The sequence below is a fragment of the Apodemus sylvaticus genome, chromosome 2 (assembly GCF_947179515.1).
Source record: "Apodemus sylvaticus chromosome 2, mApoSyl1.1, whole genome shotgun sequence".
Taxonomy (NCBI): domain Eukaryota; kingdom Metazoa; phylum Chordata; class Mammalia; order Rodentia; family Muridae; genus Apodemus; species Apodemus sylvaticus.
In genome coordinates this window covers 20517775-20544949 of record NC_067473.1, presented here as the reverse complement: position 1 = coordinate 20544949, position 27175 = coordinate 20517775, and the positions used below count along the sequence as shown (strand labels likewise).

Here is a 27175-nt window from a genome sequence, read left to right as displayed (position 1 = left end):
CTGGACCCCGAAATAACTGTCACCTGGGAGGCTCTACTTGTGCATGACTAATACAGAGGGGGACACTCTCAGCCAGCCATTGCACTGAGTACAGGGTCGCCAATGGGAGAGGTAGAGAAAGGACCCACAGACCTGAAGGGGCTTGCAGCTCCATAGAAGGAACAAAGGTATGAGCTACCCAGCACTCCCAGAGCTTCCAGGGACAAAAACATCAACCAGGTACTACCCATGGCTCCAGACACAATCATATTGTGTAGAAAACTTCGAAGCTCTCAGCATTAGCCTTACTTTCTATGTGCATATGTAAGAACTAAGAGGAGTGGAGAGAGAGAGAGAGAGAGAGAGAGAGAGAGAGAGAGAGAGAGAGAGAGAGAGAGAGAGAGAGAAACTATTTTAACAAATTTGAGTTATTAGGAAGATTATATGTCAAACCTCAGAATAAAACAAAGTTTTTTCTATAACTGAGTCATATAAGAAATAAAATTATGCATTATCCCCAAAAGGCTGTGTTCTTTCAGACACTGAAGCTACCTGGTTAGATAAGAGCTATAAACCTCTTGGATCTTAACAAAACAAAGATACAAGAGGTAAATTTTTAGCAGAATTATGAAAAGCCTAATTTGACAAAGGATTTCCCAGCTACATTTAGTAACTTGATATTAGCCAATTCCTGAAAGCAGAGATTAATGCCAAGAAATACACCAAAATCTTCGGCTTTGCAGAAATGCTTCCTTTTTGACACTTCTTAAACACTAGTCTGTCTGAAGGTGCATGAACTATGTCAAGAAGTTCAGGACAAAGTCTGTGAATAGAAATTCACAATTTCTCTTTAGCATTTAAGACACAAATAATCACAGACAAAGAATATTGGCTCAATCTTTGAGTGGATGTGCTTAAGAGATTACATAAGTCATTTACCATCTGTAAAAATTGTGTGGTAATCTAAAAAAATACACCAGGTCGTATGGATCTTGAGAGAGCATCTTAGGCTTTCAGTAAAAATAAAAGAGAATATAATGAAAATTTACACTCTGTCATATTTACTGAAATATAATTCAAAGCACAATCTAGTTACCATTTTTATTATGGCTAAATGATCAGAGTATAAGATCTTTATCCTAACCATTTGCATTACACATGGCTATATGTGCAAGATTCTCACTGCTGTGAAATAGCATCAAATCATTGGGTCTTGCAGAACTAAAATTAGGTACCTGTTACATGGAAAATCTCTATTGTTTTCTCAGACCTTGGAAATGATCATGCTATTTTCTCTATGTATGTTTTTGCCTACTTTAGATATCTTATTAAAAGGAATAAAACATTATTTTTCCTTAAGTGACTAGAGTATTTTATTTACGCTACTGTTCTTAATGTCAAATAATCATGGAGTTCAGGCAGACTTTAACACTCTTACCTAGTTTTAGGTACTCAGATAAGTATCTATAAGAATATATCAACAAAACATATTAGGTAGTATGTGGCCACCAAAAAGTGGTCAAAATACATTTTTGGAGCATAGTCCTGAACTCAGTATATAGACAAAGCTGGTCTCAAACAGAAATTGGTCTGCCTCTGCCTTCTTAGTTCTGGGATTAAAAGCATGTACAAGTATTTTCATCTTAGAGGTCTTTATGCTAGAATGAAAGTATTTTAGCAACTGATCTCTCTCCTCCTCCTGTGTGTGTGTGTGTGTGTGTGTGTGTGTGTGTGTGTGTGTGCCTGCACATGTACATGTGTGTTCATGTATATGGCCTGTATGGGGGCTCATGTGAGTGTGGGCATGTGTGTAGCGCATGTAAATAGTTTCCACATTTTAAACACAGATAAATACATCACATTTTCCCTCATAAGGCACATATCAATGAACATATGTATTGCTTCCATCCATTAGTAACTGTGACTAAGGATGCTGCTGTGGACATAAGTAATTAAACATTTCTTTGAGATCTAGTTTTGATTTTTGTTTACATATCCCAGAAGTGGGATTTCTCAGTCATATGTTCATTCTATTTTTTAGTCTTGAAGAATTTTCAGGCTGTTTTCTAACTCTGCATCAGTTCATAATCTTACTAAGAGCACACAAAAGTTCTTACTTTACTGTATCTTGACAAAATTTCCCTATGTTGTTTTAATAACAGCTATTCTGATCAGTATAAAGTATAAATTAGTATTAATAAAAAAGGATAAATGTTTAATGTTGCTAGTAGATGTTACATTAGTTAAAATTTTATATATAATAAAAAACATTAAATATTTCTTGGCATGAATAAGGCTAAATTGCTTTGGAATGGAGGAACTTTAGCCATCATTAGGTTCAGAAGGGTGGGTCATTGGCTAGTTTAACATTCTACTATTTTACTACTGACTCTACTCAGTTCAGGAAGACTGTAGCCCTACCTGTTGTTGGTTACTCTGGTAAGTATGACCACACCAGTTGCAGTAAGAGAAAGGGGGAAAAGTGCTTATGTTCTATAAGAATGTCTCAAGAAAACAAATTGCATAGTATGTGACCATCAAAAAATTTTCAAAATACATTAACAGCATGAATGTAAAATTCTACCCTGTGGGAAGTTCTGTGCTAGATTTTTCAGAACTTATATCATCGTTTATTTCATTTTCAAACATGACTGATAACAACTTATTATTCTTAAATCTTTTTTTCCCTCACTGGAGAAACAAACCTCTTTTTATTTTTTTATTTACATAATTTGCATTTTATTTTTTTCCTTTATTTTTTATTCAATATATTCTTTATTTATATTTCAAGTGATTTTCCCTTTCCTGGATCCTCCTCCCTGAAAGTCCCATAAGCCTTCTTCCCTCCCCCTCTTCCCCAATCCACCCCTTCCCACTTCCCTGTCCTGGTATTCCCCAGACACTGCTGCACTGAGGTTTTCCAGGACCAGGAGCCACTCCTTCCTTCTTCTTGGGCATCAGTTGATATGTGCATTGTGTCTTGGATATTCCAAGCTTCTAGGCTAATATCCATTTATCAGTGAGTGCATACCATGAGTGTTCTTTTGAGACTGGATTACCTCACTTAGGATGATCTTCTCCAGCTCCATCCATTTGTCTAAGAATTTCATGAATTCATTGTTTCTAATGGCTGAATAGTACTCCATTGTGTATATATACTACATTTTCTGTATCCATTACTCCATTGAGGGATATCTGGGTTCTTTCCAGCTTCTGGCTATTATAAATAGGGCTGCTGTGAACATAGTGGAGCATGTATCCTTATTACATGCTGGGGAATCCTCTGGGTATATGCCCAGGAGTGGTATAGTGGGGTCCTCTGGAAGTATCATTCCCAGTTTTCTGAGGAACCGCCAGACTGACTTCCAGAGTGGTAGTACCAGCTTGCAATCCCACCAGCAGTGTTCCTCTTTCTCCACATCGCTAGCACCTGTTTTCTCCTGACTTTTTGATCTTAGCCATTTTGACTGGTGAGAGGTGAAATCTTAGGGTTGTTTTGATTTGCATTTCCCTGATGACTAAGGATGTTGAACATTTCTTTAGGTGCTTCTCAGCCATTTGATATTCCTCAGGTGAAAATTCTTTGTTTAGCTCAGTACCCCATTTTTAAGGGGGGTATTTGACTCTTCTTAAGTCTTGAAATCTTTTGTTCTGACTTGAGAAAATGCTGCTTCTTAGCTTATGACAGTGAGATACTCCCCTTCTCTAATTTGGTCCTAAGTATCAAATATTCAGAATTTATTCCAGGGGAAAATGTTTTATCTCTTTGTAGAGAACCTTGACAAACTGTTTCAGACCCTTAAAAAAATCATCAGTTGTTCATATGTGTCACCTGTGTATTATCTTATTTATGATGTAAGTTATTATAAATGAGATTAAAATAATCCCATATTGTTGCTTATTTCAACAACTGTAACAACAACAAAAACAACAAAGATAGACTTTTCAAAAGAGCTAATATCAGGGCTTGGCTGACAATAACCTACGTCTGTATAACAAAATCTATGCCACCAGGAAGCATGCTGCTTTTATTGGATAGCTAATGCTTTATTAATGATTTTATGTAGTTTATAATATGTTAATGACATTTGAATGTACTTTTTATATGTCTTGAGTTTATTAATAATAAAAGGTTTTCAAATTACGATATTACTAAGTGGCAAAAGCAAATTGGATGAAATAATTCCAGGAAAAGTTCAAGAAGTCTTTTTGGTATAATATCAATATTGCATGTCAATTAAACCTTACTCCATATAGAAATGAAATGCATGTACCTGCAGTGACATCAGCGAATCACAGGGTGTGGGCCGTGAATGGCTAAGACTGGGGTACATATCATCTTGCTGCTTATCTTCATTTTCTAAATGTAAAGAATGTGCTAATGGAGGAAAATGTGTCAAGACTATCTGAGGGCTCTTCCTCAGATGGATCACAACTGTAGAGCTCTGCCTCAGAGAGCCACAGTCATCTCTTTGCAGAGGGCTGCCTTCCTTAGGGAGAGGATGCCACCATGCTGAGAAACCAGCACACCCTTGCAGGAAGTCTTCATGTTAACTAACTACATTGACTCTATCTCTTCACATTACTGCGAATGGGAAAACAAATCAATGCCGTAAATAAAAAGTGTTTCTCTGTCCATGAAAGCAGGTCCACAGAAAGGACCAGTTATAGGTTTACTTCGGCTATGAAGATTAATGTTAAATTTTATTTTAGTTGTTTGTTTTAGAACAGGATCTTGTTATGAACTTCAATGGACTCCTGTTCAGTAAATAATAGTCGAGGCTGGCCTTGAATTCTTGGCAAACTTCCAAGCTCAGCCTCCCGGTTGCTGGATAACAAACCTGCACTACTATGGCCAATGTAAGTTGCTTAAGTTTCAAATTTAAAAAAATTAATTTACCCTCAAATATGTAATACCAGTCCACAAATTATTATGCTGAATTTTTTTTAAATTTTCTATATTCTTTGTTTACATTCCAAATGCTTTCCCTTTTCCCGGTTCCCCCTCCCCATCGGTCTCATAAGCCCTCTTCCTCCCGCCTGTTTCCCAACCCCCCCTTCTGAGAGATTTTGGGCTTGCCATGAGCCCAACATGGACGTTTATCTACAGAGAGAATTTAAAAGATATTTTTTATATAAATTGCTTGTTTAGCAGATTATTATAGGGCAATAGGGAGATGAATAATATTTGATTATTTATCCATATGTAAATACTAGGTATTCTAAAACTGGTTAAAAATCTGGCAAGTTTTTAAACTTAAAATAACAGATCTAAGTCAATTGCTCAGCCACACATTTGAAAATGAAAGTCATCGGCTAATTTGTTAGTTTGGAATGCCAGCTTTTCTTAACGCACTAGATAGCACTGAAATACCAAGTTTCATGAATCTATTCTTAATTCTAAGATGTCACTGCCAAAACTCACTGTTTCAACACTTTGCCCTATAAATTATAACTCAATCAAGGTCAAAATTCATTACCTGCAAAGGAAACTACTGTGTTGCTCTGCTGAACTGGCATGTGAGTTCAGGGTTCAATGCAATGCAGACCACGCTCTGGTCATACTACGACACACCTCATATAATGTCCTCAGTCTGTAGGAGGAATTTGATAACTCGAGCTAGGGTTCTCACTCCTATAAGCTCCATAGCCAAAGCCAAAGCCTTGCTAATTTTAAACATATGTTGATTTTTATCCCTCCAAGTGTACTGCTTAATATAAGCCAACCAATTGGAGCACAATTTCATTGTGTTTTGAATTCTATTTATATTCCCACCTTCCACTGGAAATATAAACCATATATATATGTATATATATGCATATATATGCATATATATTTTATAGATATAAAATATATATGCATATATAGAGAGAATATTGCTAGATTTAAAGTGAATATCACTCATAGCTTATAATCACAATGCCTTAATTCTTTCTACTCAAGCATATTCATGTATACACATTTATTCTAGAGATGGACAAATGGAGTAAGAAGATGGTTATTCTTTCAAAATGTTACTTTAAAAGTCAAAGGAGGTCATGGTCTTCTTATATCTTAACATCCACACTGAGAAACATAGCGAGACTTTTGTGTAACTCCTAGGGCATAAAGAGATACTTCCTAATTTTCTCTTTGTCATTTTAGCACTTTTCCCTCCAGCAGAAGGAAAGTATGCAGGAAGAACTGCTTCAATGGTTGACCTTCTAAGTGGAATCCTCAGGGGATGGCTGTATCAGAGTCACTATGGCCCTGATTATTCTCCATGCTGAATCATCAACATAGATGTTTATCTACAGAGTGACACAACATTGAGATTTTCCTTCCACTTCATCTGTAAGAATTCTATCAACTGGAGGGTTTCCTAATGATGAAAAAAAAAGGTACACTATTTAGAAATCATTGCTGAAACCCTCCTGGCAGAAAAGCAAAATGGGCTTCAGGCGACCAGTAATTTATTTCTGAAATGAATATTTACTGATTTCTGTTCCAAAACTTTGAAAGATCTAGTATGCAATTCTTAGTGATGTAAGAGATATAACTGGAGATCCGTCACACCATGAAACTCTCACAGAAACAGCAAAGATGCAGTTTTACCTGTGTTATGAATAAAAAGACACTGACATCAGCCTCTGGATTATCATCTGCTTACTCAGGAAATATGATTAATTTAAGATAAATAGGTGCTGGTCTCACACACGCTGATTATATTTCCCTGCTACTGCCTCAGCAACTCTCCCTGTACACCATCATAAAGTCTTCAGAGAGGCCATTATCTCCTGCTCAAGTCATACAATACAGTGCAGATTTAACTGGCAGACTCTATATGGCAGATTTCTGGATAAATTTTACTTTATTTTTTCTATTCTACTGATATGATGCTCATCCTTTTTAACTGAGATATTCATGGCATAAACTTTGTTACTTATCTTTATATAACAGTGTCAGAAAACATCTTAACTATAAAATGTGGCAACAAAATTATGCCATTTAAATTAGTAACTAGTAATGGAGACTGGCAATGATATCTGGATTTGTTTTTCAGAATTTCCAGAGTATGATATGCTTTCCTTTTACTTAAAAAAAATTACTTTTTCTAAAACTGGCTTTTTAAAGTAAAGACTAAAACTGTAAAATTGTGCTTCGTCCAGAAATAAACCGATTTCATATTTAAAAATAAGAACAAACAGACAAAAACAGCATCAACAAATGAACAAAAAAAAATGCTCTTTTGAACCCACAGAAGATATTTAGGAGACTAGAAACCCAAACCTAAATTCAATATCAGAAAATATGACAAACAGGAATTTCTTTGTTTTTATGAGATATAAGTCTTAGGAAATGACCTTATTAAAAAATCTAAAAGCAGCTTGGCTCTGAAATGGATTATTGGAGGTGTATCTACCTCCTAAGTACCATCCACTAAACACAAATGCCATCATTGACCCCAAACGCTACAATATCTCACAGCGTTTGAGCCTTGGATCCAAGATTGATGTTCAACTTGGACAAAAGTCACAACTTACAATGGATGTTTTGTTCTACTGTGCTGTGGTTACTGCTGAAAACTTCCAGAAATAGAGAGACAAAGACAAGTGAAACCATGAGACTAGAGACAGACGCACAGAGACAAAAGGATAGAAACAGACAGAGACACAGAGGGAAGAGAAACAGACAGAAATGACATGGGCAGAGAGACTAGTATAAGGTATAATAATGTACCTTAGCAAAGAGGTACATTATTTTGAGCAGAATATGAAAGATTTAATACATCATACAAGGATTTAAGACTTAAGAGATAACTCTACATATAAAAACACCTTCTATTCTTGCAGAGGACATGGTTTCTGTTCCTAACTCCACATCAGGATGTTCACATTGACTATTCTTCCAAGGGATCTGGTGTTATATATATTTCAAGTTGGGTGTGTGAAAGTGCTAGAGGATTCGACATCAAATGAGATACAAGAAGAAAGGAGGAGTGGCCCCTGGTTCTGGAAAGACTCAGTGAAACAGTATTCGGCAAAACCAGAACGGGGAAGTGGCAAGGGGTGGGAGGGAGGACAGGGGAAGAGAAGAGGGCTTATGGGACTTTCGGGGAATGGGGGGGCTAGAAAAGGGGAAATCATTTGAAATGTAAATAAATTATATCGAATAAAAAAAATTAAAAAAAATTCATAGAAAAAAAAAAAATAAAATAAAATTTGAATGACTCTCATATTTGACCTAAAGCTATCCTGATTTGGAGAATTTTACATTTATAGTTGTGTCTTTATTGATTTATCTGATTATGAATTTCTCCAGTGTGCCACAAAATAAACAGTAGATGTTATGCAGCCAACTTTTACACAAATTTATGCAGTCAAAAATTACACAAAGAATGTAAATTATTCAAGTAGAGTCTTTATTTCTAATTAACTAGGTCATTGGGCTAAGAATTAAGACCTTAAGAAATACAAACATTATCATATAAAATGGATTATTTAAAATCTCCTAGCGTTCAAAGAAACAGAAAGTGATGAGATTCTAGACCACAGGGCACATAGTCACCAAGTCTTCTTTCAGCACCACCCCCCAAAAAACTAAAAACCTGGTGAGACAGAAATCCATTCTGAAGTGATTTCCAAGAGGCCAGCTGTGGCCTCTACATAGTGAAGAGATGCCTGTTTTATGGATATTAATAATTAGAGTAAAAGAAGTAGCATGCACCACATGATTATTTATGTGCCCTCTGTCCGAACCTGCAATGCAAGATGAGGAGAACAGACGCCTCTCTCTCCACTATAAAGGGGTTCATCACCCATGGGGAACCACACCCTGGAATAGCAGTCTTGCTTTGTTCAAATAATGCTATTTTCACAAAATATATAACCCCTTCAAAATAAAACAAAAAATAAAAGGTTTTACCTTCAGTATATGTGTTATAATGAGATCTGCTATTGCATTAGTAGGGTCTCATATTCCACAGTTACTAATGTTAGTAGGTTTAGTGTCTGAAAATACATATTAGCATCTTGAATTATGGTAAAAGTTCTCCAATAAATGAATATAATTTTTGCAGTTTGCTTTTGGTTTATCTTTACTTAATCGTTGCACGAGATGGAGAAGATTGAGCTAATCTATTTTTAGGATTGAAAGGAGCTTAGCACCAACACAAAGCACATCATACAGTTAAGAAAAATGCAGAACAAAGGAGTTCAGCGCCCTTAACTGCATTGGAGAACTCTTATCATAATCCAGGATATACATTGTAGACATTTATATCAGAATTCTGGTTATTAATCTATGCATACTCCCTTTTGTATATATGAAACATTAAGGTCCCTCAAAGATTGTATGTTGTGGTAAAATTAATAAAAGTTGTCTGTGCCTAGGTCACCTAATACAATATGGAAGAAGTGTGGTAGTAAGTCATGTCTTTACATGACAGCAACAGAAAACAGCTAGAACAAAACAGGAAAAAAAAAGAAAATGTGAATGTAATTCAGAGTTTAGTATTATTTATACTCTGGAAGATGGAAGTACACCCTGTATTCTTAAGATATTTTCAGGCATATAATGTATTCAGTACTGAAACTCCACTTTTTCAAAACAAACCACACTAGCCATTTGAGGAGGGTCTAGAATGTTTATTTTTCAGTGCAGACATGCTTTGGGTCTCCACTACATACTTATCTTGAAGTCTTTCTCCTTTACAATTTGTTATCCAAATACTTGCATACTTCTAACAAATGCCTGTGAGAAGTACCTGCTCTGTGATCACTCAGTGTCCTGCAGGTCTCCCAAATTTTTTGACTCCTCTGAGCCAATAAATGAATAAATAAATAAATAAATAAATAATAAAATAACAGAAAGAAAAGTAAAAAGAAAAACCTACTCTTTTTAAATATTCTAGAAAACATGAAATTGATCATTTATAATGGTAATGTCAAATGTTAAATACTTTACTCATTCTTTAGAATGTTAGCAGTAATCCACTTTGAAATTCCCTTATGTATTGACCTTTAGAAACTGCTTACATTTTTCATCTTTTTCTGGTATTTTATTGTCTCTTTCTCTGTTTCCCAAATGTACATGTTCCACAGATATTTCAACCACCTTCGTTCATGTGGATGCATGACCACACACTTCATATGTCCTCAGTTCTTCCTCAGTGCACACGAATGATAAGTGTGATTACTAGTCCAGAATCCTCACAATTCCCATGTGCATTTATATCCAGTTTCATCCATGGCAACTCCAATATAATTTGCACAAACCACTTTTTTTCCTAAATCATTTTTTCTTCTTCATTCATTGGATGGATTGTTTCTGTTTTTGTTTTTCTTTGTTGGTGTTGTGCTTGCAGTGTATTTGTATGTGTTACATGCACGCAGATGTGTGGGCACAAGTACCTGTGCATTTTTATTTGTTTGTTTGTTTGTTTGTTTTGTTAACACGGTTCGGGGGGGGAGGTCAATCTGTGCCTCTCATGCTTATACAGCAACGACCTTTGCCACCTGAAACAGTGCCCTGTAAAAATACATTTGTATTTTTACAGTATCCTCCCAGCAGTGGGCATTCTAATTGGCAGGGTCGTCTGTAAACCCTGCGCATCTAGCTTCAGATGGTAACACCTATGTGTCTTGATGATGGCTACTTTCTTTACTAAGTCTTCAGGTGCTCATATCAGAATGTGTTGATGGTAGCTACCTACCTTCCTTAGTCTTCACCACTGCTTTGTCTCAAAGTCTAAATGTCCAACTGGGACAAAATCATACAAACACGTTTTTTCTTGAGGATATGAAAATGTCATATACTGAGATAACTGAACTGTATTTTGATAACCCAGTTTCTACATTTCCTCTCTCTCTCTCTCTCTCTCTCTCTCTCTCTCTCTCTCTCTCTCTCTCTCTCTCTCTCTCTCTCTCTCCTCCTAAGGAACTCAGACTTCCTAAGTCTTATTTCTCCTAATTCAACTGGGATCATGATGCATCACTTCGTAAGTTCTCTCCATTAAATGTTTCCCAAGCTGGATGCTATCAGAATCTCAAATGAAGCATCAGACCTGTAATCTTTCATTATATTAGTGTGTGTGATGAGCATCCAATATGGGTGTACATGTGTGTGACTGTGTATGAGTTTGAAGATGGAGGACAGAGTTTCACACTTAGTATCTTCCTCAATAGCTCTCCATCTTATTATTTGAGGGAGGAAAATTAATAATTTTCAATATTAATTTTAGGATAATAATGCTACTATGTAACCAATAAAAGCATTCATTTTCTCAATATTCTCATAATTCCTACCACAAATTGTCTTTCCATTACAGTGGTTATTAATAATTTTCTTCTCTATTATCAGTGTTTAGGAGAGGCACTATATTCCTAAAAAGTAGGAAAAATTAACTGATGGTTCAAATTGCAAAACTACCTTCAAGAAAAGTTAAAATAGCTATTCTTCACCTAACAGAAGATTAAAAATTCAGCTGCCAACTACAAATGATATGCAGCCTTTCACCACTGATAATATATCTCAGAAAATAAACCACATGAAAATTAAGAGAGAAGAAGAAGAAGAAGAAGAAGAAGAAGAAGAAGAAGAAGAAGAAGAAGAAGAACAACAACAACAACAACAACAACAACAACAACAAACTTCATTTCCTGCTTTTTAACATTTCCTTACACTCCAAGCTTAGTTAAAGGAAATAGTCCTCATTTTCTCTAATCTGAAGCACAGGTAAAAAATTAAAGTGGCTATGAATCCTCCATGGAATCAAGTCCACTTTTTCACAAAATATTCATACTCAAAGCAGAAATTCAGGAGGCAACCTCAAAGTCATCCCATAAACCTTGTGGTTGTTTACCTGAGAATGGTTTCCAGAAACTCATATATTCGACCAATTCCCAGTTGGTAGACTGTTTAGGAAGGGTTAGAAGATGTGGGCTTCTTGAAGGATTGTGTGACTGGATTATTTAGGGTTTAGAAACATCTCTCCAGGCTCAGTCTCTCCCTCTCCCTGTTTCTTGCTTATGGATTAAATATAAACTCTAAGCTACTGTCCAAGCACCATACTAGTATGCTAGAAGGCACACTTCCTGCCATAATTGTCACGGATTCATTATCCCCTTTGTGTAAATTGCCTTGATCATGCTGTCACTTCACAGCAAAGAACAGTAACTAAGACAACCCCTTTCCCCATAGGATGATGCTAATATAAGAACTCTGTCACTAAGAAAGCCCAGATACCCTTCCAATTTCAATGTTTCTAAATGTTTCCTCTCCACTCCTGACATTTTCTACAATCCTTTGAGATTTATGAGCATTCCACTAACCCTATTATACTCTACATACAAAAAATAACTGGAAATGGGGGATAACATTTAAAATGTAAATAAATTAAAAACTAATAAAAGTGTTTATGAGTTTTCAACTTGCATACCTTTCATGCTGCCAACAAATACAAGAAAAATGACTAGAAATTGAAAGTAAGATAATTTTGTAAAATCGTGGGTTGATTTTTCAAAATGTTGATATTTTGATGTAATCTCTGGCTTCTCGAGTAACTATCAAGCAAACATGCACAGATCAGATAAATATTCTGTGTTGAGCCAAATTGGCTATTTGTTAAGGACTCAGTTGTGGAAGTTAAAAGTTGTATCAAACATGATGGTAATTATAGAGGCAGTCATGCCACAGCAAGAAAATATACTATAATGGGTTGTATTGGCTTCTGCATGAAACTGCTCCATGTCCCTATAAAGAGAATTACTAGGGTGGGTGAGAGTTTAATATTTTTCCAATGCAAGCATTTCAAGGAAGCTGATGACAGCAGACTTGAATAATGTGTAAATTATTAGACTATTCCCAATTTAGCATTTTCCTCTAAAAATGTGAAAAAATTGTGCACCTATATAAGGTAGACCTATAAAGTACCTACTGCAGGCCATTAATGATATTTAGTCCTCTCTATATGGTCTATGTGTCCTATAGAGCCAAGGGATACTGGGAGTTTATTAAAACATATTTGATCTTGGACAACAAATAAAGAGTATGAAGTCTGTAAGAAATCACAGTGTGTACCATTTGATATGTTTTATGAGTATGCTATGAGAAATAAGCTAATATAAAATAATAGGATGTGTAATAGAAAATGATTAACACCACAAGTTCATATTTACTGATAAATGCTTCAAACTTGAGCTTGGACAGACACTATAACTAGATCACTCTGGGTACAATAATGCAAATGCCTCAAGTTGGGTTGATAGTGAAAAGATTTCTGTTGGAGTCATCATCTGCAGGTAAATAAATAGTTCTTACCAGATGAATCACAAATTTTACCAAAGCAATTTGTCAGAAGCAATGCACGGTAACAGGCTTCATGGGTGGAAAGCAGAAACAGAAGAGAAGACAAGAATGAAAAAATACCCTTGATTATTTATTACTGGATTTATGGAGCCCACCAAGACAGTGGCAACACATAAGGGAGTTAGAATCTCACTCCAAGGTCATTCGCAGATTGCACTCTTTTCCCATTGTTCTTTCAGGGACAGACAATGATCCGAAAAGACTCATGCATGAATGAAATCTGTGTGAAATGGGATAGTCATCCTATGGTTAACCTATTTTGAAGACTGGCCATATAGATGCTAACTTTGGAAGTAAATTACGCTGTAAACAAAATATGGGCAGATGAATCCGTTTGACAGTTTTGTTTGTTTTAATTTGTGCAGAAAGGGGTGCTTGGCAGCAACAATGCAAACGCACTGGAAGCTCCTGATGAGTACAATCAGGTCCTACATTAGGTAGCAAACCATTTTGCAACATGTTTTCTCGGGGACTATTCACCACTGGAAGCTGGTACTAATGCCATAGTCATTGAGTATAGATCTTCCCCTTCTAATATTCAAATAGCAGCAGGGACTCTGTAAACTACATAAAATGTAAACATGTAAACCCTATGAATTACTCTATAGGCTCACATTTCATAATCTGAGATTAATATCTGGGATAGAGAAATCTAGAGGACTATGAAGGAGGTGGTGAAAATCAAGAATTTCAAATGTATTTTGAAATACAAATGTTTTTGTTTGGTTTTGAGTCAGGATTTCTCTGTATTTCCTGAAACTCATTCTGAGATCAGGCTGCTCTTGAACTCAGAGAACTGCCTACCTCTGCCTCCCAAGTGCTAAGATTAAAGGTGTTGGACATCACACCGGGCGAAATAAGACTTTTTAAAGTAAGGTAAGAAATTTAATTTGAGATTAATGTTTAAATTAAATTAATGCTTAAGATAAATTAAAGGCATATAAAAGGGCAATAAAAATGGTTTTGAAATAGATATGAAGATACAAGAAGTTAGTCCAGATATTAAGGAACTTTTTAACTGTTTAAAGTTACTTTAACTTTATTAAAGATGATAATATATTTGCAACATTTCTTCCTTACATTTCCTCTGCGTTCATCCATATATCCCCTACATGAGATCTTCAAATTCATGTCCTTTTCCCCCACTAATTGTTACTGGAACTATCTATTTATATGCATATATGTTCTTAAATATAACCCATTTAGTCTGCATAATGTTAAATTCTATGTATGTTTTCAGAGGTCTGACCATTTGGCTCTAGAGCATTTTTTGCAAATGGAAAGACCTCAATGTAAATAATTTGATATTAAAATTTCAGAGTGGAGACATAACATCTATGGAAAGAAGAATTATAAGTAAGTGGCCTGAGGAAATAACTTAAGAGTATTCTGTCAAGAGTAGATATTTGAATGGGCTCTGTTTTTCTTTGTGTCATCCAACTAATTGTGCTATCTTGAAGCTTTTAAGTAAGATTCCCAGTTTACAGATGGGCCCAGAAGGGTCCATGCACTGTACCAATCACACATTCAAGAGAAGGAAGATTGAGCTCCTTTCTAGTCTCCTTATAAATGAAGTTCAGAGGCCACTGAGCCAATTGTAAGGAAGCAGGCTCTGAGGTCTCTATGACAACAGAGCTTCAGCACTCTCCAGAGCTGGATGGCAAAAGAATTTCACCAGATCAGATATAGAGATTTGGAAAAAAAAATAGGGAGGGACAGATTCAAGAAATCAGGGAGAAAAGAGGGCTATGCAAGGCTGTCTTGGAAGTTGTTCTATTTCACAAGTATAAAGGAGAATGGAGAGAATCCCAACCCCTAGCAAAGATACTGACTGAACACCTAGGAGGGGCTTCAGTGAGGAAGGAGCTGAATCACAGGAACTGAGGAATTATGGTCAGTTATGTATCACACAATTAAAGATTTATTAAATCACATCTCAGCCTTCACTTTCTGGAATAATTTATCACTGCAAATCATTAAAATCAGATCATTAGTTTGAATAATGAAATATCTCAGGAGAAAAATGTGCTCTGATGTTCTTTTTTTAATTAGGTTTTTCTGTCACATTCAAACTATTGTTTAGAACTCATGTGAATATAATACTAAAAGGTGATTTTATTTTAAATTCCAAAAATTATCTTAAATTCATATTAAGTAGCACAAATGGTATTGTAAAGAATTTTTAATAGCAGATACATTATTACAGAGTTTCAGATAGGTATTTCCAAAGTTTGTAACTAGTGTGTAAGTGAACTGTAGGAACAAGATTAACCACCATAGCTTTGATTTACTGAGATATAATAGAAAGTGCCCAGATCTACTAGTTGTCTGATAAACAAAGGTATGTGGCAAAAACAAATGGAAAACAAAATCCAAAAGACCAGAAGACAAAGAAGTTCCCATTTTTCCCCACAAACCACAGTACAGTACTGTTGAAGTTTTTGTTGGGATAATCTCAAAATGAGATCTAGGACAAGTCTACTGTGGCTCTTTGAAGCCAGGGATATTCTAACCCCTTTCATGACCTATGGTAATAGAACCCCGGATAGGACAGTTGAGGGGACAGGGAACTGGCAGTTGGAAGCATGACAGAGGTCAAACCAAGAGGACCTCAGACCTCAAAGACAGGTAAATGTCCCTGACATGTGAAGAAAGTTACAGTGCCCTAGGATTGGGGCTGGAACATGAGATTAAATCAAACCAACCTTAATAAGATTGCAACAAAGAAGAAAGGTATTGATGAAAGGATAAACTAATCAATTGGTAACCCCCCCCCCAAGTGTATTGTTATTACTAAAGCAAGACTATTAAATGTTAGTTTTGCAAGTAAATGTTAAATAAATTAATAATAGCTTTCAATACACCTGATTTATTTTTGTCTTTACAGGCTAGTTAAATCTATGTTAAATATTAGATAAGCCACTTGCCCTAGAAACAACATTAAAAAGTCTCGAGTATAATCTGTAATCACGGTTACCCAGGGAGGGCTTTTAAAGAAGCTTGATAGTTATTTCCTTGTGAACTCAGAAGCGATGGCTGTATTTGCATCCTTCTTTTCACATTCACTTCCATTTTCAAGACATTATTCACAGCACAGGGTGGGGTTTTTGTCATTCACTAATGTCTGACGAAACTGTTAACTCTTTGTTCTTTTTGTTTGTTTGTTTGTTTTGGTCTTAAGAAATAAAAATAAGAGTTCATCACCAGTGAGACTTGCAATCCTCTAGAAAAAGAAATAAAATCCATCATGTCTTTCATGGTCCATAATCGGAGGGGCAGTAAGAAGCAATTTCAAGTGGATCCTCTTCTTATGCCCAAGGTTCCTCGTACCAATTACTTGCACCTTCAGGAAGAGAAGCACAGGCTACAGTTAAAGAAATTCCTCCTTCACAGGTTGTTTCTAGTGGGCCACATACAAGTCAACATAGAGAAAAAGGAAATTTCTGAATACTATGAGCAACTGTTTCAGTCGATTCTGAAGCATCATTTAGGTGAAGCGGTGACGGGGCTCTTGCTCATATACCCAAGTACTTTTCTGCACGTCCTTGAGAGTTCCAATGGGACACTCTTCCGGATTCTTCTAGATTACGTTGCCCATGAAAAGAGTGAAGCAGAGTTTATGCTCCAAAACATGAAAATCATCGTTGCTTCTCATAACATTCCCACGAGGCTATTCATGCAGTGGCATATCTCTATCATCAAAGTCCCCATTTTGTACCTAGATGACGACACACAGTCACAGTCTGTAGCAGAAGTCACCACAGAATTCCTCACCATGACTCACAAACTGGCACTCCATCTTTACAAGACAGTGAAAGTGGGCGCGAAAGGACCAGGTGACAACTTACACCAACTTGCCCCTGATCTCATCCTCCCGGAACAAACTCTCAAGTACTTATGCAAAGCTGAAGAATTCATGGATCCAGCATCTTTCTTAAGCATGTATAACAGACCCATACATGTTACCCTGGATTCTGATATTGTGTGGCCGGCTCCTTCCCGTTTCTAGGAAGGGATGAGATGATTTGGGTCTGTCTCATTAAGTTTTTGTACTACTTTAGAAACAAAGGAATTAACTAAACTTATTCTTTTTAAAGAAAGAGTAGAACATTAAAATAAGCAGTCACATAGAATGCTAATATTAGAGATAAACATAGGAATACATCTGTTTGATGTGGTATGAAGCTCAATTCATTTTCTAAAGTAAAAGGGTTTAATAAATGTGCAAGTTCCATCTTTTTCATAGGATTATTTAAAGCATAGATGGAAGGGAGTTTAACATCATTTATGCATTTTAGGTTCTCATGCATTCTCTCAACAGTTAACAAGCAGTCTTTGTCATATGGCGGAAGAAAGGTGTTCCGGGAGGGATTATTTCTAACAGTCAGACCCTTAAGAAACTTGAAACCTAAAGTTACAATCAAGCAGGCTCTATAAAAAGTAATACAGTGTGATATATAGTAAGGCATGTTGCAATGTAAACCAGTAGAGTAAGAAGAGATAGAGCTTCCAGAACCTAAATGTTCTATTAGTGCACAATTCCCACAGCAAAGAAAATGAAGTCTAACTTCTGAAAACAGCCTGAAGTATCCATATTCTGCCCTATTTAATCAGTAAGACTGAGCTTATTATAAAGCTGATCAACACAAGAGTTTTGTGAAACGTCTAGAAAGCACTATCAAGCCACAGTGATTATCCGAGCACTCTTCTTTATGACAGATATTTGTCAGGCAGTAGAAATGGTGCAGTGTTCAGGTGAGGTATTGTTCTTAAGTGGCTATACGTTAGCAATATTATATGAAAAGAACACTGTGTGTGTGCTCTGTCAAATCGCATCTTATTGTCACAGTGAATATGTTTGAAAAAAGTACTTTTTAAAGTTGGCTAATGCTCAGAAGTGAAGCTTGTGGCTAAAAATTAAACATTAGTCACTTATTGTCACAGTGAATATGTTTGAAAAAAGTACTTTTTAAAGTTGGCTAATGCTCAGAAGTGAAGCTTGTGGCTAAAAATTAAACATTAGTGTATACTTAAAATTATGCCACATAATATTATTTTAAAAAGCCTACTCCCATGTGTCTAACCCAACATGCTCCTATTGTTGTGGGACGTTCAGATTCCTTCTTTTCCTTTTTATGAGGCAGGCCTTGTGTTTCAAATTGCACAGCGTTTTGTGTCTGCTTTAACCAACCGAGTATGACAGAAACGATGCTGTGGATCTCCAAGGCTAAATGGAAATGCCAAGTGCCTTGCTCTGTTTGTTTGAACCCAAGCTCTTACAACCTAGGCTCTATGCTGTGAATACCAGATGACATCCTCAGCAAGCGACCAGCGGACAGTAAGCAGCCAGTGTTGGATGCTGTGTAAGACTTGGTGGTTCCCGATTATCTGCTTCCAGGGTTACAAAACTAGCTGACACTGTATGGGATAATGATGGACTCTTCCTGGGACTCCTGCTCAGATTACAGACCTGAGACAATTATGAATTATAACATGTATGTATACAAATAATTGTCATCGCTTAATATTCATTTGTTTATGTGCATTACCAGCTGTTTCTAAGTAAACTCTTACTAGGCAGCCCATCATTGCAGTTGGCTGGATACCACAACAGTGACAAACGTGTCTCCATCACAATGCCCACCTTATACCTTTGGTCAGTCTATATCCTGTCCTGACATAAGAAATACTGACAGAAAACTAATTCATTAGACTAATGAACATCATTAGCAATCACAATCAACTATTAGAGAAAGTTACAGACATACCTAAATGATAATATTGCTCATTTACTTAGCTCACTGTAAATTTTAAAGACTCATAAAATAAGAATATATTGCATGAAAACAAAATCTATTTTCGATAAAAGATAAAAATCACAAATGCATAGCTCAATTATGCATTCATTATAGTAAACAGACTATAATGAATTTATTCAAATGAATTTCACTTGTTATAATAGTTACTTAGGAGACTTTATATCCTCATCTCAACAATGCCATTACTAAAACATTATATAATTCTTATGTCACATGAAAAAAGAACATTTATAATCACAGTGAATATAAATATTTTAGGTATATCTCAGTTTTGACCACCAAAGAATATATACTCAGTTGATCCCATTCAGAAAGGCCTTTACTTGTCTATGAATTCAAGTGCACATCATACCATCTTTTATATAAGATTGCGGGTATCAGTCCCTATGTTTAGAAGTTGAGTTTTAAGGAAGTGAGAAATAAGCAGAAAGTTTCATCATTTACGTGTGGCTATCCAGTCTGACCAGCAATATTGGCTGAAGATTCTGAGGTTTCTCTAATGTGTATTTTAGAACTACATGTTAATCAGGTAGGGACAAGAATATGGGCAGAAATCGGGGTTCTAAATTGTATTCCATTTAAATATTTCATCTGAGTAACTGTTTACATCTTATTGAGTAACTGTTTACATCTGTTACTCAATAGTCTAATTGAAAATTGAGGATGGTGGAACCTCTGGCAACAGTTAGGAATTTCTTTGATCCTTTCTGCTTTCATTTTAGAGATTCTTTTTTATTTCTCTGAAGAATTGCATTGGCAGTGTAGTGGGTATTGCATTGAATCCATAGATTGCTTTAGGTAGGATGGCCATTTCCCAACCTTAGTCCTACCTATCCATGGACGTAGAAGGTCCTTCCAGCTTCTGGTCCCATCCTCAGTCTCTAACATTATCATTGTACAATGTTACAAAAGTTTTACTTACAATTTTTAAGGCAATTGTGAGAGGTATTGTTTCACTTACTTTTTCATCAGTACATTTGCTTTTTGGTACATAAGGCTACTAATTTTTGTGTGCTAATGTTATATGCTAACACATGCTGAATGTGTTTACCATCTCCAGCAGTCTTCTGGTAGAGTCTTTACATGCTTTTATGTAAAGAATTATATCATCTACAGACAAGGGAGCTTTGACTTATTTCCTTAGTTTCCTTCCCTTTATTTTCTATTGTTTTACTTCTCTCATATTACAAGAATTTTATTACAGGGAAGAGGAGAGAGTGGATATCTATGTTGTTCCTGATTCTGGTGCAAATGATATTTTTGCATTTAATGTCATCTTGGCTATGGAGTCTGGAATATTATATTTATAGTATTTAGATATGTCCTTTGTAGTCCTAGGTTATCCAAAATTTTTATCACGAATAGATGTTGATTTTATTTCAATGGCCTTTTTTCTGCATATAAGGATATGATTATGTGGTTTCTGTCCTTGAGTATGTTTATTATAAGGTGATTACACTAACTGATCTGCATGTTTGGAATCATCCTTGAATCTCTAGGATGAGACAAATTTAATCATGGTTTATGATCATTTGGAAAAGTTTCAAAATTCAGTTTGCCATCATTTTATTAAGAGATTCACATCTATTTTAATATGGGTTTAATGTGGGTTTTGTGAAAAGAATATGAAAGTGCTTTCTTTATTTGATGAAATAATTTAAAGATTATTGGTGCTTTGAATAACTGGTACAATTCTGTACTGAATCCATCTGGTCTTGCACTTTGCTATTTATTTGGAAAATGTTTACTTAGCATCATTGGATATCATATACCAGTTTAAATTATTTATTTTGTCTTAATTTAGCTCTGGTAAACCATATGCATCCCGAAATTCAATGATCATTTTGGTTTTTTAAGATTTCCAATTTGGTGGAGTTAAATATCTAAATTAAGACTTCTCAGAATTTCTTCAGTATCTACTGTTCCTTCTTTCCCTTTTGATTTTATTGATTATCCCCATCCCCATCTTTTTGGTTACTTTGGTTGAAGGTATAGCAATTTTCTTCTTCTTTTCAAAGAATTCAATCTTCAGTTCATTGGTTCTTTTTTTTCTTTTTAAATGTATTTATTTATTTTTATTGAAAAGGAAAGTAAAGATTTATAAGGAAAATATTTCAGATAAAATAGAAGAGATACATAGAAAAACACGTTAAAATTGACAATTTTCATGGAAAATCAAAGAGTAAAGTGGTAGACATGTAAAACATTGTTAAATTAATTGAAATATGAAATGGAAACATTTTATGATAGAATTGAAGATTTACATGGAAAATATTTCTGATAAAATTGTAGAAAAATATAGAAAAACATGTTAGAATTGTATATGATCATGCAAAATTTTATATAGATATAATAATGGTAGGCATAAAAGTATTCCTAAGTTGTTTGAAATTGTAATTATAAACATTTTCAGATAAACCTGAAGATTTACATGGAAAATATTTCTGATAAAATTGAATAAATATATAGAAAAACATGTTAAAATTAAAGATTATCATGGAAATTATACAGATAAAATGATAGGCATAAAGATAATTGGAAGTTGATTGAAGGTGGAATTATAAACTCTTTCAGATAAAACTGAAGATTTGCATGGAAAATATTTCTGGTAAAATTCAAAAATATATAGACAAACATGTTAAAATTGACTATTTCGTAGAAAATTTTACATATAAAATGGTAGATATAAAAACTCTAAATTAATTGAAGGTGGAATTAGAAACATTTGTGATAAAATCAAAGATTTACATTGAAAACATTTCTAATAAAATAGAGGAAATATATAGACAGACATTAAAATTGAAGATTATCATGAAAAATAATGCAGATAATGTATAGACATAAAAATTAATAAATTAATTAAAAGGGGAATTAAAACATTTTCTGATAAAGTTGAAGATTTACATGAGAAATATTTCTGTTAGTCTATGTCTTTTTACTGGGGAGTTGAGTCCATGGTTGTAAGGGATATTAAGGAATAGTGATTGTTGCTTCCTGTTATTTTTGGTGTTATTTTTATGTTTATGTGGGTATCTTCTTTTGGGTTTGTTGGAAGATTTCTTTCTCTCTTTTTCTAGGGTGTAGTTTCCCTCCTTGTGTTGGCATTTTCCATCTATTATCCTTTGTAGGGCTGGATTTGTGGGCAGATACTGTGTAAATTTGGTTTTATCATGGAATATCTTGGTTTTTCGATCTATGATGATCAAGAGTTTTGCTGGATATAGTAGCTTGGGCTGGCATTTGTGTTCTCTTAAGGTCTGTATGAGGTCTGCCCAGTATCTTCTAGCTTTCATTGTCTCTGGTGAGAAGTCTGGTGTGATTCTGATAGGTCTGCCTTTATAAGTTACTTGCCCCTTTTCTCTACTGCTTTTAATATTCTTTCTTTGTTTAGTGAATTTGGTATTTTGATTATTATGTGCCAGGAGGACTTTCTGTTCTGGTCCAGTCTGTTTGGAATTCTGAAGGTGTCTTATATGTTCATAGGCATCTCTTTCTCTAGGTTAGAGAAGTTTTCTTCTACAATTTTGTTGAAGATATTTACTGTGCCTTTAAGATGTAAATCCTCACTCTCTTCTATACCTATAATCGTTAGATTTGCTCTTCTCATTGTGTCCTGGAGTTCCTGGATGTTTTGGGTTACCAGCTTTATGCATTTTGCATTTTCTTTGACTATTGAGTCAATGTTTTCTATGATATCTTCAGCACCTGAGATTCTTTCTTCTATCTCTTGTGTTCTGTTGTTGATGCTTGCATCTATGACTCCTGAATTCTTTCCAAGGTTTTCTATCTTCAGAGATGTTTCACTTTGTGATTTCTTTGTTGTTACTACTTCCACTTTTAGATCCTGAATGGTTTTGTTCATTTCCTTCACTTGATTGTTTGTGTTTTCCTGTAATTTTTAAAAGATTTTTGTATTTCTCCTTTATGGGCTTCTACCTGTTGACACATTATCTCTTGTATTTAAGGGATTTTTGTGTTTCCTCCTTAAGGGCTTTTACGTGTTGACCAATGTTCTCCTGTATTTTTTTAAGGGAGTTATTTAAGTCTTTCTTGAAGCCCTCTATCAGAGCAATTATCAAATTCATCTGGAGATATGATTTTAAATCCAACTCTTGCTTTTCCAGTGTGTTGGGCTATCTGGGACTTGCTGTAGTGGGAGAACTGGGTTCTGATGTTGCCATGTGGCCTTGGTTTCTGTTGGTAGGGTTCTTGTGCTTGCCTTTGACCATCTGGTTATCTCTGGTGTTGGTTGTTAATGTTGTCTCTGGCTGCAGTTTGTTTCTCCTGTGGCCCTGTAGGCCTGTGTCCTTACTCCTCTGAGCTCAGAAGTGAAAGCACTGCTCAGAGATCACTCTCTCCTGGCAGGCTGTGCACAGAAGGCTGTGGAGTCTCCTGGCTCCTTGGTGCAAATGACCTCATTGGTTCTTTACATTTGTGTTTATTGTTGGTTCAGTCATGTCAACCATGAATTTATCTCTTGCTGTCGAATATTTGGGGGTGTTGCTTTTTGTTTCTGAAATGTCTTAAGGTGCATGATTAATTTACTAATATAAGATCTCAAAATATTTTTCCAATGGAAGAAAGTTTATTTTGGCTTACCATTCCATAGGGGATATCTACAACATTGGGAGGGATTGAAGATGAAATCCAGGGTAGAAGGGTGAGAGATTACTTACATTTAATCATGACATAGAACATGAACTAGAAATGGAGCAAGATGATGAATTCCTGGATTTCTTTGTGTTTTAGGCACTAAACACAATAAACTCCTTAAGACTGCCTTTGTGTCAGATAGATTCTGTTACCTTATACTTTCTTTTGATTCATTCCAAGAAAATTTGTATTTCTTTCTTGATTTCGTTCTTGACCTAGCTATCATTCAGAAATATGATGGTTAGCCTTCATGAGTTTGTACAGTTTCTATAGTTTCTATTGAGGTTGATATCTTGCCTTTTTCAGGGCAGCCTAATAGAACACCAGGATGTTTTTTTAATTTTCTATATCTGTTTAGCATTTCTTTGTGTCATATGTAGTTGATTTGGAAGAATTTTCCATCTACTACTAAGAAAAGTGTATATTTTTAAGGGCTTATTTACAAAGTGAGTGTCTGTTTAGAGTTTGTGCAGATAACCTGTCTACTAGTGCACAGTGTAGCAATTAATCAGTGGTTTTAGGCTCAGCGCTTTGTTTTATTTTTCTGTTTTTACAATAAAGTTAAGTATTCCTGTTGGTAAATATATGTGTAATGTTTAGTATCGTTTCAGTGGGTGATTCCTTTAATGCATTTGAAGTGAGTATCCTTTTCTGTTCTAACTAGCTAATGACTGGAAGACTATTTTGTCAGATATTACAATAAATATGCCTACTTGTTTCTTAACTCTATTTTCTGGAAATACTCTTTTTTATTAATTCATTTTAAATGTGCTATCTATCATTGATGATGTGGCATGCTTTTTAGAAGGAACAAAAGAATGGGTCCTGCTTTCCAATCAATTTGCTAGTCTATGTATATTACTGGTGAAATCAGTTCATAAATATTAAAAGGTTATTACTTTAAAATCCATGGTATTCACTCTCATTTTTGTATATTTTTTGTTGTAATTTTCTCTATTTTTGTATCTGACATGAACAAAATTTATTGTTAAGTATTGGTATACAAATTATCCTTAATATGAGAAACTATTGACATAGTATTTTTATTGCATTTGTTATAATAAGTAGCCCACAGCTAATATAAAGCATGATAGAGTACAGACATTACATGTAAATACTATCATCTGTAGGCTTTGTATCTGAAGGAGTCCTGGAATCTGAGGGGATAGGAGCACTGTATAACTTTATAGCTGGTAAAGAAATGAATTTATAGCTACATTCTATATATTTATCCATGCATGGTTTTATGTATACCTCAATAACAGCTAGGATTCAGATAATGTTAATTAAATATTGTGTCCCAATTAAAGCAGCCAGAGAACTATGGAAGAGTTGATGATTTTTGAGATGTTTAAGGGAACTGAATTCTGGTCCTGATAGGCATAGGTCTTTGTTTCTGCTTGTCTCTCTGTCTGCCTGCCAGTTTTGTTTGTTGTTGTTGTTGTTGCTATTGTTGTGTTTTCCCCTTTTATTGAAAATATATTATTTTCTTATACAATACATTTGAACTGGGACTACAGTTTATCCTCCTTGTACTCCGTTCTTACCTCCCTTTTCATCCAGTCCACTCCATTTCTGTCTCTCCTTAGCAAAGATTGGGATTCTAAAGGATATCAGCAAACATAATAAATAATAATATAAATCAAAGCTATCACCTAGAAGCTGGACAAGGCAAACCAACAGAATGTAAAGAGTCCCAAGAGAAGGCACAGAATCAGATGCCCAGCTGCTTTTGTACACAGGAGTCTCAAAAGTATACTAAATGGAAAGCTAAAATATGTACACAGAGGACTAGATGCAAACTCTTATAGGGCCTGTGCATGGTACTAAAGTTTCTGAGTTCATCTGAGCTTTGCTCCGTTGATTTAAAGGGCCTCGTTTTCCTGATGTCCTCCATCCTCTCTGTTTCTCCCGCTCTTTCTCCTTTCTATTCCACAGGGTTCCCTGATCTCTGTGGAGAGGATTTGATGGAGTCATGCCATTTAGAATAGAGTTCCAAGTTCTCTCTGTGTATGTAATGTCTGTCTGTGGTTCTCTGTACTTGTCCCTGTCTGCTGCAGGAGGAAGCTTCTCTGATGATGACAGAATTAGGCACTGATCCATAAGCACAGAAGAATATTATTAATCGTTTTATCACTAATTTTTAAAGAGTAGTTGGTTTTTGCATAGGTCTCTGGGCTATCTAGTCTCTGGTTCTTGGTTACCCAAGCAGTGTTGAGCATGGGTTGGTTCCCTCTCATGGAGTGGTCCTTAAGTCAAATCAGACATTGGTGCCCTACTCTACTGATATAGTATATTTTTGAACATTGTGCATCAAAGGTACCATGGTTGGTTTGGTGATTGTTTTGCTAGCCAACAGAGTACATATCTTCCCTTGTCAAAGACATTAGATGGTAAGGGTTCTGTATAGGAATCAGCTTGACCTCCCATGTTCATGAGTTGTGTGGGTGCTGTCTTCAGTAAAGGATTCTTGCTGTCAGTTTGTAGACAGGAACCTATTGCATTGATAATCACCTGCCTTATTTGAGGATTTCCATGGCACCCCTTTGGCATGTATCCCAATTTAGGTACTAAAATTTTCATTGGGTAAAGGGATAGTCAGCTGGAATCCAACTCCCTAATTATTTGGAGATTTCATTAGGATCACCTTTATCTATTGCATGTACTTTCCGATGCACTAGGTTTCTATAACTCTTTTGAGTACTCATCCTAGAATTATTCGTCCATGTGACTTCTTGAGTGTGATTTACTTCTTTTCAGTCTGAAGTATTTATTCTGGTGCTCTCTGTAGAGCTGACTTTGTAGTTATAAATTTACTTAGCCTTTTTTTATCATGCAAAGTTTTTATTTTTGTAGTTAATCAACGGAGCACACCATTCTGGTTAACAATTATTGTATTATTTCTTTTTGTTTCTTTGTTTCTGAACTGAGGCTTGAACATTTGAGATCATTTGTCAGTCATGGCCTTATGTTTCTTAAGTTACCTCTTTTCTTTTGGTGTAGGGGGATCAATGTCTAGTTTTAAGTTGTAATAGAGTTGAAATATTTTCTTTCATTGGCTTTGTACTGAGAGCTCGAGGATCAGCACTGTGTGAGTGAATAGACACTATTTAAGGGTCAGCATACAACTTGCTGGGCCTCTCCCCTGCTGTCATCTGGTTTGGCTCTCCAAGTTCATTGCCCTATTTTATGGTCAACCAGAAACACTGGGAAGATTTTGTTAAACTGGATGTATCCTTAGAAAGACTATCAGTTCATGAGGAGCAGAGTCTACTTGAGAGACTTGGAAAGTGAGATTCTAGGGAAACAGGGAGCTTATTAAATTGATAGGAGTGAACCCATTTGGCACAGGAATATTCTAGTGGAGTGAGGCATT

The 27175-nt window shown here is 35.4% G+C and overlaps 2 protein-coding genes across 2 annotated transcripts in view; one reads left to right on the top strand and one right to left on the bottom strand.

Moving 5' to 3' along the window:
- Positions 1 to 27175, bottom strand: part of Znf804b (zinc finger protein 804B) — a 545541-nt gene that overhangs the window by 487838 nt on the left and 30528 nt on the right. The gene's annotated exons all lie outside the window — the stretch shown is intronic.
- Tex47 (testis expressed 47) lies at positions 16575 to 17336 on the top strand. Its single transcript, XM_052172409.1, has one exon. The coding sequence runs from the start codon at positions 16575 to 16577 to the stop codon at positions 17334 to 17336; it is 762 nt and encodes a 253-aa protein (XP_052028369.1).

Coding starts and splice junctions, on each gene's coding strand:
- Tex47 (XM_052172409.1), top strand. CDS start 16,575: ATGTCTTTCATGGTCCATAATCGGAGGGGCAGTAAGAAGCAATTTCAA.